This window comes from Alligator mississippiensis, chromosome 1 (genome assembly GCF_030867095.1).
Source record: "Alligator mississippiensis isolate rAllMis1 chromosome 1, rAllMis1, whole genome shotgun sequence".
In the NCBI taxonomy this organism is placed as follows: domain Eukaryota; kingdom Metazoa; phylum Chordata; order Crocodylia; family Alligatoridae; genus Alligator; species Alligator mississippiensis.
In genome coordinates this window covers 48,884,632-48,904,726 of record NC_081824.1, presented here as the reverse complement: position 1 = coordinate 48,904,726, position 20,095 = coordinate 48,884,632, and the positions used below count along the sequence as shown (strand labels likewise).

The 20,095-nt window shown below is 42.6% G+C and overlaps 1 protein-coding gene across 3 annotated transcripts in view; it reads right to left on the bottom strand.

The window, feature by feature from the left end:
• The window catches only part of MLIP (muscular LMNA interacting protein), a 226,738-nt gene that overhangs the window by 56,247 nt on the left and 150,396 nt on the right, over nucleotides 1-20,095 (bottom strand). For all 3 annotated transcript variants that reach the window (XM_019497110.2, XM_019497102.2, XM_019497099.2), the window contains exons 7-10: nucleotides 11,774-11,839; nucleotides 11,612-11,695; nucleotides 11,455-11,514; nucleotides 8,164-8,208 (exon numbers count right to left, since the gene is read on the bottom strand). In XM_019497110.2, the coding sequence (XP_019352655.2) occupies nucleotides 8,164-8,208; nucleotides 11,455-11,514; nucleotides 11,612-11,695; nucleotides 11,774-11,839 (255 nt within the window). The remainder of the gene's footprint in view (nucleotides 1-8,163; nucleotides 8,209-11,454; nucleotides 11,515-11,611; nucleotides 11,696-11,773; nucleotides 11,840-20,095) is intronic.

The following is a 20,095-nucleotide window of genomic DNA, read 5'->3' as shown; positions in this document are numbered from 1 at the left end:
CTGGATGATGGGAAGAGAAAAATATGTATATCTGTCATTGCACTTGCAGTTATTTTTCTGTTGCTGATTTCTATTGAAAGAAAGTAGATAAATGACACCCATTTGCCTGTAGAAGTCTTTATGGCAGATGCAATGGTTTCCATCAACTGAGTAGACATATAAAAGAAAAATAATTATATGTCTAGTTATAACTCATGTGGCAAAGCAGTTCCATAATCCTGGGAGAGGGGAAAAACATGATTTCCCTTTCCTCACTAAAAAACTCTGGTGGCTGGTGGCTACTGAGAATGACTCAGAAACTGGGCAGTTCCTTGCTCTTTGGCCTTTCTGAATCATATGAATATGAGTAATATTGCCATTAGTCACGTGCAGACTCTGGGCACTCTATAATGTGTCTAGCCCCTGAATGTAACCTATTTAGGAGGAAAGTTCCCAGTTCCTTTCCCCACTTGCACAGAGATAGCCACAATTTATCACTAAATCCCCTGGCAAAGATGCAAGGAAAGGCAGCATGGGATCTAATGTGTGATTCCCACAAACTCTTCTAGCCATGCCACACAAACATGGCAGGAGGCATGATTGTGGAATTGAGCCTTGCAACCTATCATGACTTATCAGTAGTGCATCATGATCCCGGGGTCTCCCTGGACCAGCAAGTAGGAAGCTCCTACAGGTAGAAGTCCTGTCAGCTGATGGGTCTTCCAGCCACAGGGATATACCATGTTCTCACAGCTGGGAGCCCCATTGACTGAGGGAGCTCCCAGCTGCTGGGATGTATCATAAGCTCCTCTTGGCTGGGAGCCCCAACAACAAAGGGCTCCTAGCTGCAGTGGTGCATGGTGTGCCCCCACAGCTGGAAGGCCAAGGCTAGCCACATGTTCAATTAATGGCATGATAGGAACCAGCCACAAAACTATTACACATTTTTTGTGTAAAAACTTTGTGGCTTATTCCTTGTTTTATCATGCTATTAATTGCATTAACTTGTATCTGAGTGTAACTAACTGGTTAATCACATCTTAAGCGTAACGTGTGCCAGGCAGCTCAGTGTACAGTAAAAGGACTGAAAACGTTCATGGGACAAACTACATTTGCATTGGTGGCTCGAGAGTATGTTTACATGTTATTGAATTTCTTTCATGTGCTCACCCTAATCTGCCACCAGATCTCATTGTAAACTTTAAGAAATTGAAAGAGCCCAGGGACTAAGTAATGGGAAATCTGTAAATATAAACTACTGGAGCCAAATTTTGCTGTCAATTACACTAGTGTAATTTCAGAGTAAATCTGGTTTCAGTGGAGTTGCTCCACATTTACATTGGACTAACAAGAAAACGTTAAAGAAACTAATTTATTTTCAGACATTGACATGAAATCTTGAGTCTTTTTTATCTGCCTTACATTGTCTTTAGGAAGCAAAGCCTGCACATTTGTGCCTATTTCTTTTATCGTAAACATTTTTATCTATAATCATATTTTGCCTATAGCTTCTTTTTAGCACTTAGGTAAAAGATAAGGCAAAAGCACTGCAATAATCTGCATGTTAATAATCTTCCTATTGATAACTGGAAATCATAATGGCTTAGTTGAAAATAACTGAAGAAACATATGCTAAAATTCTAATACAATAATTCTAATACAATAAAGGGCTTAATCTGTCTGTCTGTCTGTCCATAACACTCTTGGAGCACTCTAATTGGTTACTGAAACAACCAATCAGAGTGCTCCAAGAGCTTTCCAGATAGAAGGCAGTGGTGCGGCAAAGCGTCGCCACAACAGCAGGGATGGAGGGGACTGAGGGGGGGTGAGGCCAGCTCCCTGGAGGCAGCAGCAGTGAGGGGTGCTGGCTGACAGGATGGTGGGGCAAGCTGCCCTTCCTCCTCTCCCCCACTGCTCCTGGGAGGAGGCAACAGTGATCTATCCCTGCCTGTCCCCCCTGACCCACTTCTCCCATCATTCCTGATGGGCAACTGACTAGTAGTTAATAACAAAAGATTTTGGAATTCTGTTCCAAAGAAATTGTTACTTTGTCTTTTCTGCAAACATTGTTTGAGCATTATGACTTCAAAAATCTAAACAACAAAGCTTCTTCTTGATTGTCAGCATTTAGTGAAAATAAAATGATAAAGGGAACTGAAAACTGAAATGCCACAGAAAATGCTTATTTGGAATGTGAATTTGATCTTACAGTTCTGTAAACAAGCAATAACTCTGCTAGTCAATGGAGATACACCAGTCTAAAATGAAAGTAAGTGGGATTACACTATGGCCATTAATAAGATTCTAAAACTAATTGCTGAAAATAGTGAGCCAAATCATCAGCTGGTGTTACCTACCATTGTTCCATCAAAGCCAATAAAACTAAACAGAAGCTGGGGATGTGGGTAAGCTCCATACCATATTAATAATGGAACAGACCTGTTTCAGTGCTGATTCTCCACTGCCTTGCTCAATCATGCAATTATTTACATCAATGGGAAGTGTATATAAAATGAGTGTCAAGTGATAAAAAGCGGATAGCTGAGAACTGAGACTCTATTCATTTAGTTTCTAATTATGACCAAGTTCTTGTTAAGTCATTATTCAACAGTGTTCCATGCTGCACTTTGAACTGCCCAAATGATTAGTTTTAATGCTAGCTTGGATTTAGAGTAGTCACATATTAAGGCTAAAATTCTCCTCTGTCTTCCACCTGCACAGCTATGAATTGCCACTACAGGGTTGGTGAGCCAAAACTGGCTTCTATCCCTGCTCCTGCAGGGTTGGGGAGGGTGAGAAATGGGTTGCAAGGATGAGTAGCTGGGAGACATAGAGTTAATGGAATGAGGGTAGGTAATGAAATCAGAGTTGGGTTGGGGAAGGTTGGTGAAATGAAGGAAGTCAACCACTAAAGGAAAATAAAAAGTTAAAAAAAAGAAAAATTTAAAAAGAAATAAAAAGGAAGTAAATTAAAGAATGTCTCATGTTTTAATAAAAAGGAATTTGGGATTGGTGTGGGGGGTACTGGTCATGCTTCTCAGGGTGAATGGGAGGTGGGAGCAGTGTGGGAAGGCACTTTTTGGGGAGCTACTGCTCCTGCCATGGGAAGGAAGCTCCAGCTCATGGGGACCTGAGCCAATATCCTACCTTGCTCTCCCCCACCCCCTAAACTCCACGCTTGGACCCATCCATGTACTGCAACCTGACTGGTTTGAAGGTGCTTTGCTGGCTGTCTGCATGGGGTTGCACCCCTGGGTGGGAGGAAGCCCTCAGGCTAGCCATTATCACAGGACACTGCTACTCAAATAATATATTCATACAAATACTAATGTTATGTAAAATATGCAAAGGGATTTAGCAGGAAAACAGCTTTTGCTGGGTCTGATTCACTCACCAACAAAGATAATCTATTTTTCTCTTAACCAATGACATATTCAAGACTTCTTTGTATTAAACATTCAACAAAAGGCAGCATGCACATAAATAATGATAAGTATATTGTTAAAATACCATGCTAATCCTTCCTGAGTAAAAATGAATTTCAGACAAGCAGGTTAAAAGCTACTTCAAAAGAAAGAAACATAATGCAGATCTCTTCTAAGAAACTAAAAAAATCATCGCTTCAAGAAAGGTCATCGGGCACAAGTCAGAAGGTAGTGAGCATGTTGGATGAGCTCACAGTTTGATATTAATACAACAAATGCCCTTTCAATATTCAATCCCAGCAGGTATATCACGGAAGCTCCTAGTTTTTGCATTGTATTAAGCAGTGATATGGTTTTCTAACCGAGATCTAATTCTAGATTATATTATGACCCTTTTATGCTATACCAAACAGGCAAAACAAACTACCAGGGAATAAACCTGGTTTCTTGAATAACCCAAAGCTGTGTTAACAGCTCAGCACTGGCCTGTCTTGCAGCCATTGTTGCAGACTACAGAGTTGATAGGGATTGTGAGTTGGTTATTCTCAGCTACCCAGTGGTTTCTAGGAGAACACTGCCATGGAATCTAACTTAGAGCTGCCTTAAGGACAAATGATTAATAATGAGCCCAATCAAAAAGGAGCTTTGGGACTTCTTCAGCTTTATTGTATTCGGGAGTGGATCCTTAGAGAGACAGATTTTTATTGGGGCCATAGGGGCTTAAAGCCTTTTTAACCTCCACAGCTTTCTCTAGAGTCAGAAGTTATGTTATCTTCTGAGGAAAACCCTAAAAGTGATCACTGATTTACAGCAGCAGAAACATACATTGCAAGAAAATGTGAAAAACTCAGCATAGAGAAAGAAACTGCTGTTGAGAAGGGCTATCTAAAGAGGTGTTAGTTAAAATATCATGTCTGAATTGAGGTGTGACTTTAATTCTCAACACATTTGTAAAGGTCATAGAGAAAATGAACCTGACTAACTTTCTGTGTTAAATGGTCACACAAAAGCAATCTCCAAAAATAACATCTCATTGGGCAGCATTAGTCACTGAATGTCACATGCTGAAAATTCCACTTGGAAAAATGTGTCGGGCACAGTTTAGTGAGCATAAGAATTACAGTGGTGAGCAACATATGTTATTGTCTTCAAGATACAGACAGTGAGCTTGTTTTTTATATCACTAAAAATTATCTCTTCCAGTCTCCTTCCTAATTAGGGTGAACCAGCACAGTCTGTCAAGTAGACTCACAGCCCAAAGCACATAAGAAAAATGCACAACACTTCTTTAGCTACCCATTCCAGAAACAAAATTTTATTGATCAAATAGTGTATTGGCAGCAAGTATTGGTTTTACCTGCACTGCTCCTGGTCTGTGATTCAACAGAATGACTGAGCAATGAATAATGGGCAGGCCTCTCATACAAATAAATGGGTTGTAAGTAAAATAAATCACCAAAATTAACTTCATACTAATGAGAATGATAGTAATATCTGAGTTTAAGGCTTTCATATTTATTAGAACAGAATAATTAACTTAGCGTGGTTATTGCATGTGTGTGTGTGTCCATGCTGACACACTTGCCTATGTATCCACACAACAAGGTAGCTTGTACATATTTAGGGCTAACTTTCATAATCCTAACCCAGTTGCTCTCAACCTTTTTAGACTCAAAGCAGCCCTCAATAGACCGCTCAATAGACCTCTCAATAGACTCAAGGCACTCTGTGGAAAAGGTCATCTCTTAAATTTGCATTCATTTTTTGATGACAGAAAAATAATAGAGCAAATAACCTGTTGAAAAGAACTCAGAAAGACCACAGCAGGACAGAATGTTTTTACGCTAAGGATTCCCATTTGAAATCTCTGGGTTTACCTTGTGATAAACATTTGCACACCTAATAAAGTCAGAGTTGCTTGACACCCTATAACACCCTTGAAAATTATTTCAAGATACTCTAGGGTGCCATGGAACCCAGTTTAAGAACCACTGTTCTAATAGTGTAGCAGGGACTGGAAATTTGGGTAAGCCCCAAATTATGGGCAATAACTAAAAGTCATGATATGGCAGCAATGCATATTGGTTGCCTATACATGAGCAGCGAGGCTGCTCCAATGTGCTGTAATTACAGCATGTCAGAGCAGGCTTGATTAATTGAGTCTGCAGACTCCAACATGTCATCTTAAAAATGGTTGTGGGGGCACTTTAACTAAAGCTTGGCAAATGAGCTTTAGTTAAAGCAATCCTGCCACCATTTTTAAGCGTGGGGACACTGATACATGAGATGCTCTGGATGCTTATGTTAGAGAGGCTCTCACAGACACTCTAATTAAAGCACTCCCACCTCCCCCTGGAGCACATGTATAAATGCCCAACAGTTGCAAGGGTTTTTGGTTGTAGCCATGTTGGTCTAAGGACATAGGCAGGCAAGGTTCTTTGGGTAGATGTGACATCTTTTATTAGACCAACTGAGTAGTTGGAAAAAAAGTTCTTAGCAAGCTTTTGGGTGCAGTCACCCTTCATCAGGCATAGGGAGTCTCTGCTGGTCTGAGACTCCAAGGAATGAGAGTTGCTTAAAGTGTGGAGCGATACTTCATCCTCACACACAACAACTTCAGTTTCAACAACCAATACTTCCTCCAGACCATGGGCACACCTATGGGCACCAAAATGGCCCCACAACATGCCAATCTTTTTATGGGTCATCTAGAAAAAGACTTCCTTAAGAACTGCACCATCAAACCCTTATTATACCTGAGATACACAGATGATATCTTCATCATTTGAACTGAAACCCTGCAGTCTCTGGCAGACTTCCACCAAAAATTCAACAATCATCACCCCTCCATCAGATTATTGCTTGAATACTCCAACACCAGCATTTCCTTTATTGGATGCCATGATCAATATCCAAGATGCTAAAATTCAAGCCACCATATACAAGAAACGCACTGACTGACATACATATCTACAAAGAACCATCAATCACTCTAAACACACCAAGAAAGCTGTAATTTACAGCCAAGCACTCCCATACCACTGAATTTGCAGCAAGGAGAATACTCGTGATCACCACCTCACAAATCTCAAAAGGGCCTTCAGCCAACAAGGACACTTTTCCAGTGACAGATCGCACTTTTGAAAGAGCCACCTGGATACCACATGAAGATTTGTTGCAGAACAAAAAGACAATCCCCACAAATCACACACCATTAGTGATGACATATCACCCTTCCCTGGAACCTACATGGAAAATCCTCAAACAATTGCAACCCATACTAGAAGAAGACCCAATTCTCAATTAAATTTTTCTAGATCCACCCATCCTAGCCTTTAAACCTCACTAACCCCATCACCAAAAGCAAATTCCCTATGACCCAAACCACACCAAATGGATCCAGACCATGCCAGGACAAGAAATGCAAAACCTGTCAAAATATCTCCACCACCCCCACAATAACTACACCCCACAACAGAGCCATTAGCATCCAGTGCACTAAATGCCCTCATGGAAAATATGTAGGAGAAATTAAACAACAACTGCGCACCAGAATGAACCCACACCGGAAATCTATGAAAGACAAGAATACCTAGCTACCTGTGGGGGCACGCTTCTCACAGGACAATCACTACCTCTCCGATCTCTCAGTTCTAATCCGTATGGGGAATTTACAACACATCTTTCATAGATAAGCCTACAAACTTCACTTCATCTACTTACTAGATACTAAAAATCATGGACTCAGTACAGACATTGGATTTATGACACATTACAACCTGCCTGACATGTGATTCACAGGTACCTGCCTGGCCTGACCTCTTACATTCCTTTTTCCCTCCATCTTTTCTCTCCTCCCCTCTCCCACTTCTTGCCCTTTTTTCTTCCTGGTTCCCTACCATTTCCTTTTTATTGTTAGCCTCTTTTTTACCTTGTATTATTATTATCTCTGTATTGTTTTTCCTTTGGCCTATTTTTGCCCTCTGTTTTCTTCCCCCTCCTTTACCTTTCACTTTCCTACTTCTACCCTTTTATATTTTCACTGACATCCTGTCACACTTTTAGCTTCTCCCATTTCTGCTTTCCTGATTTCTAACTATTCCCTTTATCACAGACTGTCTCTTTTTCACCTTGTGTTTTGTCTCTGTGCTCTCCCTCTGACTTTTTCTTTCCCCTGCTCTCTACTCCCTCCCTTCCCCTTTGTTTTGCTTATCTCTACCTATTTAAATTTTCACTGATATCCCTCCACACTTCTAGCTTCTCTCAATCCTTGGAGTCTCAGACCAGCAGACTCCAAATGCCTGATGAAGGGTGACTGTGCCTGAAAGCTTGCTAAGAACATTTTTCCAACTACTTGGTCAATAGAAGATATCACATCTAACCAAAGAACCTTGCCAAATATTGCAAAATATTGTCCTCAGACTGTCTTCTCAAAATTAAACAAAAAAAGGAAATTAAAAGGAAAAAAAGGCAATTAAAATTACTTTAAACTGGCACTGAGTTTGGCTTTCATTTGGCCAGAGATAGTAATCATCCTGTGTTGACTAGCCACCAAACAGGATGAATTTGAAGTGAGGATCAGAGGTTTTAAGTGTCATTGCCAATACTCTGGCTGACTCACTTTCAATAAAGAACTCATTTTCTACACCAGTTTCCACCCTTCTTTCATGCAGATCCAACTGGCATGGAAGGATGATTATTATTCCTACAAAGTAAAACATTTTTGTAGCTAAAACAGAATAATTATAAGGGGACTTACATATTTGGTTTCCCTTCCAGCTGTTCTCTGCGGCACTGTAGACATCTGTACACAACATAAATTGATATAGTAACATGCAGACAACAGTGGAATAATTCTGTAAGCTTTTATCCTTGGTGTAAGATATTAATTGCTTAAAATTGTAAGACGTGCTTATAACATGTCTTAAGTGAAGAATGATTCAGTAATGTTTAACTCTAAGGCTCAGGTCTTATTCCACTTCTAAGATGTCTAAGTGACACTTAAAAAGAAGTCCCCAGTTCCTTCATTGAAGAACATGCTGAATGACTGAGATCATGCTTACACCTAAATGGAGGAGAAAAACAAGCTCCCACCACCATTTTGCCCAATTTTGACTACAGCACTTTCCCAGATAGGGTAAAAGGGAGTTTGAGGCCCCACACCTGTATCTCTCATTTCCCAGGAAAGTGCCCTAGACAATGGGTTCCCTGGACAGAACAGGATTGGTCTCCTGAGGCAAGATACATGTTTTTAGGGTGACTTCTTGCAAAACCGTAAGTCTCGTTGCTGCAATAGAAAGAAGGATATAGGCATAGGTATTATTGTTTTAAAGATTATGAGGTTGCCAAAAATCCGAGTGCAGTAGCTGACCTCATTCTGTTAAAAATGACCTTGATATTGCAACCGCAATACCTCCAAGGACTCTTTCTGTTAATCTATTAACAGACAGGGGATGTATCCAAGCCCCATGTGGGAACTCACTTCTATTTGCCTGGGACATTCTCCCTCATGCTGTCACTTGGCAAAAACTCTCATTTTTTACATTTTCTTCTGCTGCCTATTTCATGCAATGTTGAAATTGAAATGTTGGTAAGAACTAACTGATGTACACGGGAAAAAAAATAACCTCAAATATTTATATACAATGATGGGCTCTAGATGAACAGTCACCACACAAAAGGCGCATCTACATGAGGCATTTACTAAGAAGTAAACTAATTAGCTCTGCAGTAAATGTCAGGCCTCTACATATGCCCTCCTCCTCCTCCACCCAATTAGGCTGGAGTTAACAAATTAACTCTGCAGCACAGTAGTACTCATATATACAAGTCCTATCCTGCTGCAGAGTTTTTTACTTCACAACAGTATACTTGTAGATGCTACCCCAGCTGGCTGGGGCATGAGGGTGCTTCAGTACGGGGGCTGCCTGTCAGCAAGCCCTGCACTGAAGCAGCTTCATGTCCCAGCCAGCCCCTCTGCAGCACATTGAGCCAGGGAGAGCAGCTCCAGGCTGGCAAGCTGATCCCTGGGGCTTCCTGCCAGCCAGGGCTGCTCTGACCCAGCTCAACATACTACAGTCCTTGGCATACGTTCAAATGGTGAACCCAGAAGCAGTAAACTCTGGAGCTTTAATCGCATGTGTAGAAGCACCCAGAATGAGGTAGTTAGCTGTGATTGTCTAAAGTCAGGCAGAAGTCAATACAAGGTAGCTTCTTCTAAGACTAACTGATGAAGTAGGCTGTAGCCTACAAAAATATATGCCTTTCTAAATGAGGTAGAGACTTTAAGGTGCCATCCTGCCCTGCCTGTTACCATACAGGAAAGAGATCCTGGAGTCATTGTGGGCTGTTCACTAAAACCATTTGCTAAGCATCAGTCAAAAGGCAAATCAAATGTTTGGAATGATCAAGAAAGGAATTGTAGACAAGTCCAAAAATATCATTCTCTCCCTTTCTAGAACTATGGTCCATCCACACTTTGAATACTGTGTGAAGCTTTGGTCCCCACACCTCAAAAAGGATATATAGGCATTTGACAAGGTACAGAGGAGGGCAACAAAGATGATCAGGGGTATGGAGAGGCTTCCATATGAGGAAAGACTAAATAGGCTAGGACTTGTTAGCTTAGAAATAAGACCCTGGGGGTGGGGGAGGGCAGGACACATGATAGAAGTTTACAAAATATTAAATGCTGCAGAGAATGTTCATAAGGAATTATTATTTACCATCTTTCCAAATACTAGAAGTATTTAAATTAAATGAAACTATTGGGTAGGAGTTTTAAGGCTAACAAGAGGGAGTTCTTTTTTGCAAGGTATGTAATTAACTTATGTAACTCATTGCCACAAGATGTTGTGGAGGCCGGTGGCTTAACCCAGTTCAAAAAAGGAATAGACAAACTTATAAAGGAAAGGTCTAATTCTAGGTGTTGAACAAGGTAGATAGGAATGCAGAGTCTCAACTTCCTAAACCTCTGAATGCTGGAAGCTGCAACTGGGAGAAGAGCAGGGGTAGAAGATTCTGGACATGCTCTGCTCACCTTCCTTCTCAGCATCTACACACTGCCACTGTGTGGGACAGTACACTGGACTAGATGGACCTATGGTCTGACCCAGTGAATGGCATTTTGCATGTCCTTATGCCCATGGCATTTCTAAGGCTCTTACATAAGTATATTTTCTTCTTATTTACAACTATTTCTCCCCCACCTCCCAATCTAATCTTGAAAGCCAAAGTCTTTATTCTAATGCCTACATTCTATCCCTAAACTCAGGTCACACCCAGCCTGCAAAGAGACGTGAGCTGGCACATGGCCCCAACAGCACCTTCTCCGCCCTGTGCATGCATTCTTTGGTCTTGTGCCAGCAGTCCCCTCCAGTGTCAATCCTTTCTTGCTCCCTTGCCCCGCTGCAGTTTCTGCTTATCACATCACCATTGGCAATGGCAATGGACAGCACTTAGTGTGAAGCACAAGCAGAAGCTCTAGTAGGACGGCACAAGAGCAAGAGAGTAGTCCTCAGCACAGAGCAGAGAGGACTAAGGTAACCCAGTTGCATGTCACCCTTAAAGGTTGCCATCCCATGCTTTAACTTGCTGTCCAAACCACATTGTCTTCTTCTCCCATTGCCTCTGTTTCCTTTACCTGACCTCTTTTGTTCAGAACAGACTTTTCCACTGCCTTGGATCTGGTTTAATTATTTATACCAGTACAAAGTGGGTATAAGTACTTTCTACCTATCAGAAAATTCATTCGCAGTTACTCGTCAACATTTAACATCTACTTTACTCAACTGTAAGTACTTGTGCAAGGTATAGGCAGAAGAATTAAAACTTCTACCTACAGGCATATTCAAATATCTGCTGCAGTAAAGAAAGGGGGGGGGGGGGGGAAGAGAAGGTATAGAATGACGTTTCCTTAATCCCTAATTTTCTCTAAGAATTGTCCTATTTCTGCCACCCACTTTCTTTCCAGAAGCCAATGGCTTGATTCACCATTGTCCTGTGCCACATGCATAGGGGATATAATATGTGTTTGAGCTTACTCACTTACTTTGCCTGTATCTGAATCCATGGGTGTCTGCAGGAAACTTGGAGAAGATTCACACCGGCGCTGAAAAATGGGATTCAAAAGTGCACAGGCTTAATTAATAACAGAAGGAGGAGGAGTGGGGAAAAACTGTTCTAATACCAGTTGACTGGTATATTACCATAGGCAATGGATCCTGTAAGACTTGATCAATGGTTGCGTAGAGTTCTTCAGTTTGCTGCCTGAGCTGGGCAGGGGAGCACATCTAGAAAAGTAGAAGCAATATGAGGATTAACCCAACCTTAGTGTTTCCAGATAAAAAGATAGAGAGAATTATTGTTACCTCTGAATGTGTGTCCAAAGTGGTGAGCTCAGTCTCACTTGCTTTCTTAGTTGGCTCTTCTAATGCCTAGAAATAAATTTAAAGGGTTATGAAATTACATCATCTTAAAATAAAAATAAGTTTTGCAGTATGACAGGTTCCATATTTGACACTACCTAGTGGAGTAAAAAATGGCAAGTTGACACTGTCCTAAGCTTCCTCAAAATAAAGTTAGTATATCTCAAAAAATTTAAGTTGTTCTACAAAGACAGAACACTAAATTCCAGTGACATTAAGAGGATACAGAGAACCCCCATAAAGAATAAGGTTACAGAAACATCTCTATTTTTGGAATTCATTTACATACCAATCGTGCAAAGATGTATTTGACAGCTATATGTTAACTAGCCACTAGAAGCCTCTGTGTGCTACCTAGCATTCTAGGTAAGGTGTTATCTTTGTATACAGGGGAGAATGCTAGGGCTCACCCTATATACAAGCATTTTGGTTTGTTATCTTTGTTTTCTTTAACAAATGCCACCCTGTTTAAAAAATAATGAGATTTCAAATGTCAAGGCAAAAAAGGAATCAAGATTTGGGGTTGGTTTTACACAAAAATTGTATAACAGGAAACTTCTGATATGATAGAAATGTACAATATAATAGCTCCCCAGAGCCTGGGTGGCCCAAATAGGTGCCTTGTAGAAGAGTATGTGTATAACTTTCCAATAGCTATTTCTGTCTCCAAAGGAGAACCAAAACCTAATGAGATCCAAGTACAGGTCAAGCCTTTAAACCTAAAAAGTTGACTGAGTTTCAGATTGGTCAGAATGAGTTTTCCCATCCCTAAACTTAAGCAATAAACCTAACCACCCAGCAGTCAAGCTGACAGGAATGCTTAGAGGAAAATTTAACATATTATTCCTTTTTTATGTTCTTCCAGGTGCTATGACGTACATGCTAGCTGCTGTCAGCCTGTTTTTGCTTTGAAGTGACTTCCATGCAGGCTCCATGCTGAGATACTAAAATTACTCTGGAACCTTGCTGAAGCATGAAGCTGGAGTCCAGGGGGTCAGACTCTGTGGATTTTTTAAATATACTTTGCTTTTTCACACTGTTCTTTTTTATATTATTTAATGGAAAAAGAAACTACAAATAAAGGAAAATGTGGTTCTTTCAAATTGCTTTCCCTGCCCCCTGCATATTCTACACTTCAGTAGGATTCTGCAGCAAATGTGGCATCTCAGCATGGTAAATGCCAGAGATTCACATCACAGAAAATGTAGCTGCAGCTGGAAGGGTTGTTGTGGAATGCTGAACACTAGGGATAATCACATTTAGGTATTAATGCAGTGAATATCCCTCTTTGCCCAGCTGTTGAGGGAATGCAGCACATTGTTGAAATGTTACCTAAAACTGATCTTTCTGGTTATTTTTAACTGCATCCACAAAAACCTCATATACAACAGGCATGTACTTGGAGCAGCATGTATCCAACCAGAAAAAAGAGCAACCCAGTAAAGGGGGATTTTGCAGCCAAATGTGTTGCCCTTTTCTCTTCTCAAGCATAAATCCTACAAATCTAAAGGATTTGTAACTAAAAAGGAGGTATACATCCAATGAAAGGGAGGGGCCATCACCAGGGAGGACTTTACTTTCGTTGCTTGGGGCTTAGTGGGGCAGTCAGGAAGGCCAAGGTGGAGATGGAACTGGGACTAGTTACCCAGATCAAGGACAACAAGAAGTCCTTTTTTAAATACATAGGAGGTAAAAAGAAGGTATGAGGTAACATGGGGCTTCTGCAGGATATGCTAGGAAATCTGGTTGTTGCACCAGACAGCAAAGCTGTATTTAACAATTTCTTTGCCTCCATTTTTCTGAGCAGGGACCGAGTCACCTCCCCCCCGCCCCCCAATCAGGACCCTCATAGGAGGGGAGGCGCACCCAGGCCCATGGTCAGTGAGGACCTAGTCAGGGAACTTCTGGAGGGACTGGACATATTCAAATCAGCAGGTCCTGATGATTTCCACCTCAGAGTACTGAGGGAATTAGCAGAGGTCATTGCGGGACCCCTGGCACAGCTTTATGAGCACTCATGGTGCTCTGGGGAGGTGCCAGAGGACTGGAAAAGGGCCAATGTGGTTCCCATTTTCAAAAAGGGGAGGAAGGAAGACCCAGGAAACTATAGGCCAGTCAGTCTTACCTCGATCCTAGGTAAGCTTTTTGAAAGAATTATCCTGGCGCATGTCCATGAGGGGCCAGCAGGGGAGGTTATGCTTAGGGGCAATCAGAATGGGTTCATTAGAGGCACGTGCTGTCAGACCAACCCGGTGGCCTTCTATGACCAGGTCACAAAATCCTTAGATGCAGGTATAGCAGCGGATGTAGTCTTTCTGGATTTTAGGAAGGTCTTCGACACGGTCTCTCACGCCATTCTCATTAAAAATCTAGGAGACTGTGGCTTCGACACCTACACAGTGAAATGGGTCACTAGTTGCCTGGAGGGCCACACCCAGAGCGTGGTGGTGGGCAGGTCTTATTTGACCTGGAGGGATGTGGGCAGTGGGGTTCCCCAGGGCTCTGTCCTCGGGCCTGCACTGCTCAACATCTTCATCAGTGACTTGGACGAGGGGGTAAAAAGCACCCTGTTCAAATTCACAGATGACACTAAGATGTGGGGAGAAGCCGGCATGCTAGAAGGGAGGAATAGGCTGCAATCGGACCTAGACAGGTTACAGGGGTGGGCGGATGAGAACAGGATGGGTTTCAACACTGACAAGTGCAAGGTGCTGCACCTGGGGAGGAAGAACCAGCAGCATACCTACAGGCTGGGGAACTCCCTTCTCATCAGTGCAGAGGCAGAAAAGAATCTTGGAATCATTATTGATGCCAAAATGAACATGGGCCAACAGTGTGGGGACATGTTCAGGAAGGCCAACTGTACCTTGTCATGCATCGACAGATGCATCTCAAGCAGGTCCAAGGAGGTGATCCTCCCCCTCTATGCAACACTGGTCAGGCCGCAGTTGGAGTACTGCGTCCAGTTCTGGGCGCCGCACTTCAGGAGGGATGTAGACAACATGGAGATGGTCCAGAGGAGGGCCACTCACATGATCGGGGGCAGCAGGGCAGGCCCTATGAGGAGAAGCTACGGGACCTGAACCTGTTCAGCCTCCACAAGAGAAGGCTGAGGGGGGATCTAGTGGCTGTTTACAAACTAGTCAGAGGGGACCAGCAGGCATTGGGGAAGTCCCTGTTCCCCCGAGCACTCCTAGGAGTGACAAGAAATAACGGTCACAAGCTGGCAGAGGGTACATTGAGACTAGACATCAGGAGGCACTTCTTCACTGTCAGGGCGGCTAGGATCTGGAACCAACTTCCAAGAGAAAAGGTGCTGGCTCCTACCCTGGGGGTCTTTAAGAGGAGGCTGGATGAGCACTTCACCGGGGTCGTTTGACCCCAGTACTCTTTTCTGCCATGGCAGGGGGTCAGACTTGATGATCTGCTCAGGTCCCTTCCAACCCTACCAACTATGAAAGTAAGAAACTATGAAACTATGAAATCAAGAGAAATTTGCTGGTTCTAAGGCAACTGGATATAAATCATAGGCAACCCATAGAGGGGCATTGGGGAGGGGGTATGTGCCCCCCTCAGATTGGCCCTTGCTTGCCATGTGTATGTGTACATAGGGGGGGAGTGGGAGGTAACAGCCAGGACTGGCCCACAATTTTTGGGGGCCGCCTGCAATTTTTGGGGCCTCCCAATGTGAAGAAGGCATCAGAGGTGGGTGGGGTGGCGAGCACAGAGGCGGATTAAGGTGTACTGGGGCCCACTGGCAAGCAAAAAATTGGAGGCCCCCACCCCCCATGGGAGCTGGGCTTCATGGGGGGAGGGGTCCCTTCCCTTCCTAGTGCTGGCAGAGGAGTCTGGGTGTACCCTGCCAGGCTGGGAGGCACATGCCTGCCACTTCTCCCTGCTCCCCACCCCCTGCCAAATGTACACATGCACATGGCAGACAAGGTTCTTTGGGTAAATCTAATATCTTTTATTAGATGAACTAAATAGTTGGAACCATTTTTCTAGCAAGCTTTCAGGTTTAAAAACCCTTGAGCAGGCTATGCTCTTCCTGGCTGGAATGAATAGTAAAGAAGTCAGAGGCTCGTCTGCATGCAAGCCAGTGAGTGACAATTTTAATTAGGGAGTCAGTGGATGAGAGAATCAGAGGGTGAGAGTCAGTGGATTTTGTGGAATCAATCCTTAAACCACTTCTTAGTGAAAGAGTGAGTTTTGTTCAAGACACTATGGACTTTCTACAAAAACTTAAATACATAGACCACCTTCCTAGCAACACCCTCCTAGTCACCATTGATGTTACTGGCTTATATACCAACATCCCACACCAGGACAGCATCAAAGCCTTCCTTAAGTACCTACAAGAGGAAGATAACAACTCTGAGTACAAACCCAAAGATATTACTGAAATTATATGCTTCATCCTCTCACACAACAATTTCACTTTTAATAACCAATACTTCCTCCAGCCCATGGGCACAGCTATGGGCACCAAAATGGCCCCACAGTATGCCAACCTTTTTATGAGTCACCTGGAAGAATTCCTCAAAGACTGCACCATCGAACCCTTGCTATACTTAAGATACATTGATGACATCATCATCATTTGGAGTGAAAACCTGCAGTCTCTGACAGAGTACCATCAGAAATTCAGCAATCATCACCCCTCCATCTGACTATCTCTTAAATAATCCAGCACCAACATTTCCTTTTTAGACACAATAATCAGCATCCAGAATGATAAAATACAGACCACGATGTACAAGAAATCCGCAGACCAACATACATATCTGCACAGAACCAGCAATCACCCTAAACACACCAAGAAACCTGTGATATACAGCCAAGCCCTCAGATCCCACCGAATCTGCACCAAGGAGAACACCCAAGATTGCTACCTCACAAATCTTTAAAAGGCTTTCACACAACAAAGACATTCCTCCAGAGAGATAGATGCACATTTGAAAGAGCCACCTGGATACCACTTGAAGAATTGCTGCAGTGCAGAAGGAAAACTCCCATGAATCACACACCTCTGGTTATGACATATCACCCCTCCCTTGAACCTATATTGAAAATCCTCAAACAACTGCAACCCATAATAGAAGGAGACCCAATTTTTAAAGAGATCTTCCCAAATCCACCCATACTAGCCTTCATGGGCGACTGGTGCCTCTTGATTCAGGGGAGGCACTTGTGCCCCGTGACCAAGCAGTCAGCAACTGGGGGAGAGAGTCCCCTGGCAGCTAATCACACTGACCAGAGTGGGGGGGTCCCCTAGTGGCCAATCTCACTGACTAGTGGCTGATCTCACTCGGCCCCACTCCCTAGCCAGGGCTAGCGGGGGGGGGGGGGCACTGGCACTCCTGCCTGCCCCCCAGCCCGTTGCCTAAACAGGGAGCACAGCCTGACAGGGGGTGCACATGCACCCCCATGCACCCCCTATGCATCGCCACTGCTAGCCTTCAAACAAGCACTGAACTTCGCTAACCTCATCACAAGAAGCAAACTTCCTATGGCCCAAAACACGTTGAATGGATCCAGTCCATGCCATGAAAAGAAATGCAAAACCTGCCAACGTATCTCCACCACCCCCACAATTACTACACCCCACAACAGATCCACCACCATTCCTGGATCTTATACCTGCACCTCCAGAAACATTATATATCTCATCCAGTGCACCAAATGCCCTGATGGAAAATATATAGGAGAGACCAAACAAGAACTGCTCACCAGAATGAACGCACACCGGAAATCTATTAAAGACCAGAACACCCAATTACTGGTGGGGGCACATTTCTCACAAGAGAACCACTCTCTCGCCAATCTCTCAGTATCAATCCTCAAAGGAAATTCACAAAACACTTTTCACAGATGAGCCTATGAACTTCACTTCATCAACCTCCTGGATACCAAAAATCATGTACTAAACATAGAAGAAATACAAAAATCTAGAACTCTTGGTTCCAAAATGATACCTTTTATTAGATCAACTAGAAAATCACGTAAAAATTGTTCTTTTCTTCAAGCTTTTGAGCTCAAAGGCCCTTCATCAGGTTCTGAGGAAAAGTATAGATGGTAAAAAGTCCCCATTTTTGCACAGAGAGAGCTGGAGATGGAAAGCTGCCCCTCTGGGTCCAGTTTTTTCTTGTGATTTCCCATTTGGTCTAATAAAAGGTATCATTTTGAAACCAAGAGTTCTACATTTTTGCATTTCTTCTCATCTCAGACCAACAAGGCTACCAAGTACATCCCTGAAACATGGAAGATGCCGAATTTTAGCCAATTTTGGATTTTAGACTTCATTTGAGAACAACAAGAAAGATTTTTTACCTCCCTGCCTGCCATCTGACACCTCCAGGGGAGGAATTTAACCTAATCTATGTACCAAAGAGCAACTCAGCACAACTCTCAAAGACACAGCTACTAAGTGCATCCCTGGACTAAACATAGACATAGGATTTATGACACACTATAAGTTGCCTGACATCTGACTCCCCAGGTACCTCTCCACTTTTACCTGCTACGTTCATCCTCCTTCCCACCCCCGCTCTCCCTCCCAGACTGCCTCTCATCCATTGGCTCCTCAATGTACATCTTCACTGGCTGCCCTTCTTGCTGCAGCCCAGCCTCTGGCCTCTTTACTATTCATTCTATCCAGGAAGAGCACACGCCATCTGCAGATGCTTCCCCAGCCTGACCAATGGCTTTAAAGCCCAAAAGCTTGCCAAGTAAAAAGGTTTCTACCTATTTAGTTGGTCTAATAAAAGATATCACTGGAGGATGCTGGCCGCAAGAGGCCTCTTGGCTGCGGAGACCCCTGCGGCCACAGGTTTTGCAGGCATAGATGGGCCAGACCTGGCAATGGCCAGTGCTTTCCCCCCCCCCCCCCGAGAATGTGGGAGTGCCAAGAGAAGTGCTGGTGGTGCTTCTGGGTTTGCCAGCAGCACTTCTGGTTTGCTGCTGGTACTTCCGGACCCCCCCCCACCACCCCGGTTGGCGATCAGCCACTGGTGCCCCCCCTGAATCAGGAGGCACCAGTCGCCCATGATATAAATGGTTTAGAAAGAGATAGAATTCCTCTCCTGAAATTTCTTTTTGACATACAAAGTTAAAGATATCTTATCTTGTGAGACAAAGCAGGATGATTATGATCTACATAGGGAATGTAGGTGGTTCAAAGAATAAGCCATGATCAATGTGGTATACCAGTTCTAAATCACCAATTCTATTTCAGCCCAGATTAACAGTGCCTAAAAGGTTCCACCTGATGTTTACATGTCTATACAAAATGTTCTAGTAATCCCAGTCCAGTTCCTATTGGGCAAGTATTCTCCAAATCAATCTGTTGTGTATGAGGTAACTGGTAATGAGTTTATAGCTGATTAAGAAAAATGATCCTGTTTCTAGTAAGAAATGTAAATCAAATATGTGCATAGAATGAAACTTTGCTTCACCAAAGTCAATTTCCAATAGAATACTGACTTCACTCATATATTATATCCCCTAATAATATATATATATATATATATATATATATATATATATATACATATATATATATACATACACACACACACACACACACACACACACACACACACACACACATATATATATATATATATATATATATATATATATACTCTTGGCTGGGCTGCAGCAAGTGGGAAGTGTGTGTGTGTGTGTGTGTGTGTGTGTATTCCTAATATAGTCCTATACATCATAAGAACACTCCTAGGAGGTGAACGTGCTCTGAAACAAGGAAAGTTACCTAGGAGCTATTGATTAGTGTTTTCAGAAGCACTAGATTTACAAGAAAGCTCAAGTCTGAGCAGTCTGAGAGCACAGACACCAAGGATTATTAGAGCATGTAATCTTTCTGGAAGAACAGCACAGTGTGGTATCCATTTTGTAGAAATTTAAATTGCTGTCACCTTTGGTAAATCTGTGGAGATGAATTATTCTGTAGATTAAACTGTCAATCTGGGTTCTTTCACAAACATGATAATCCACTATTTTAAAAGATAAAAGCAATGAGTTTTATAACTTTCCAGTTAATACTATTTTCTTTTCAATCTGGACAGGGAGAGCCATGGAAGAGAGAGTATAGATAGTTAAAGTTGTTTAAAAAAATAAGAGGAAGCTAGATCATAGTTATGTACAGTGTTTGTATAAAAGTGTTCCTTTTTATATGAATACCTCTTCAAACTATAGCTGATTTTTTTCTGATCAGTGCAATATTTTAAATTTCCCAATGGGGAAGAA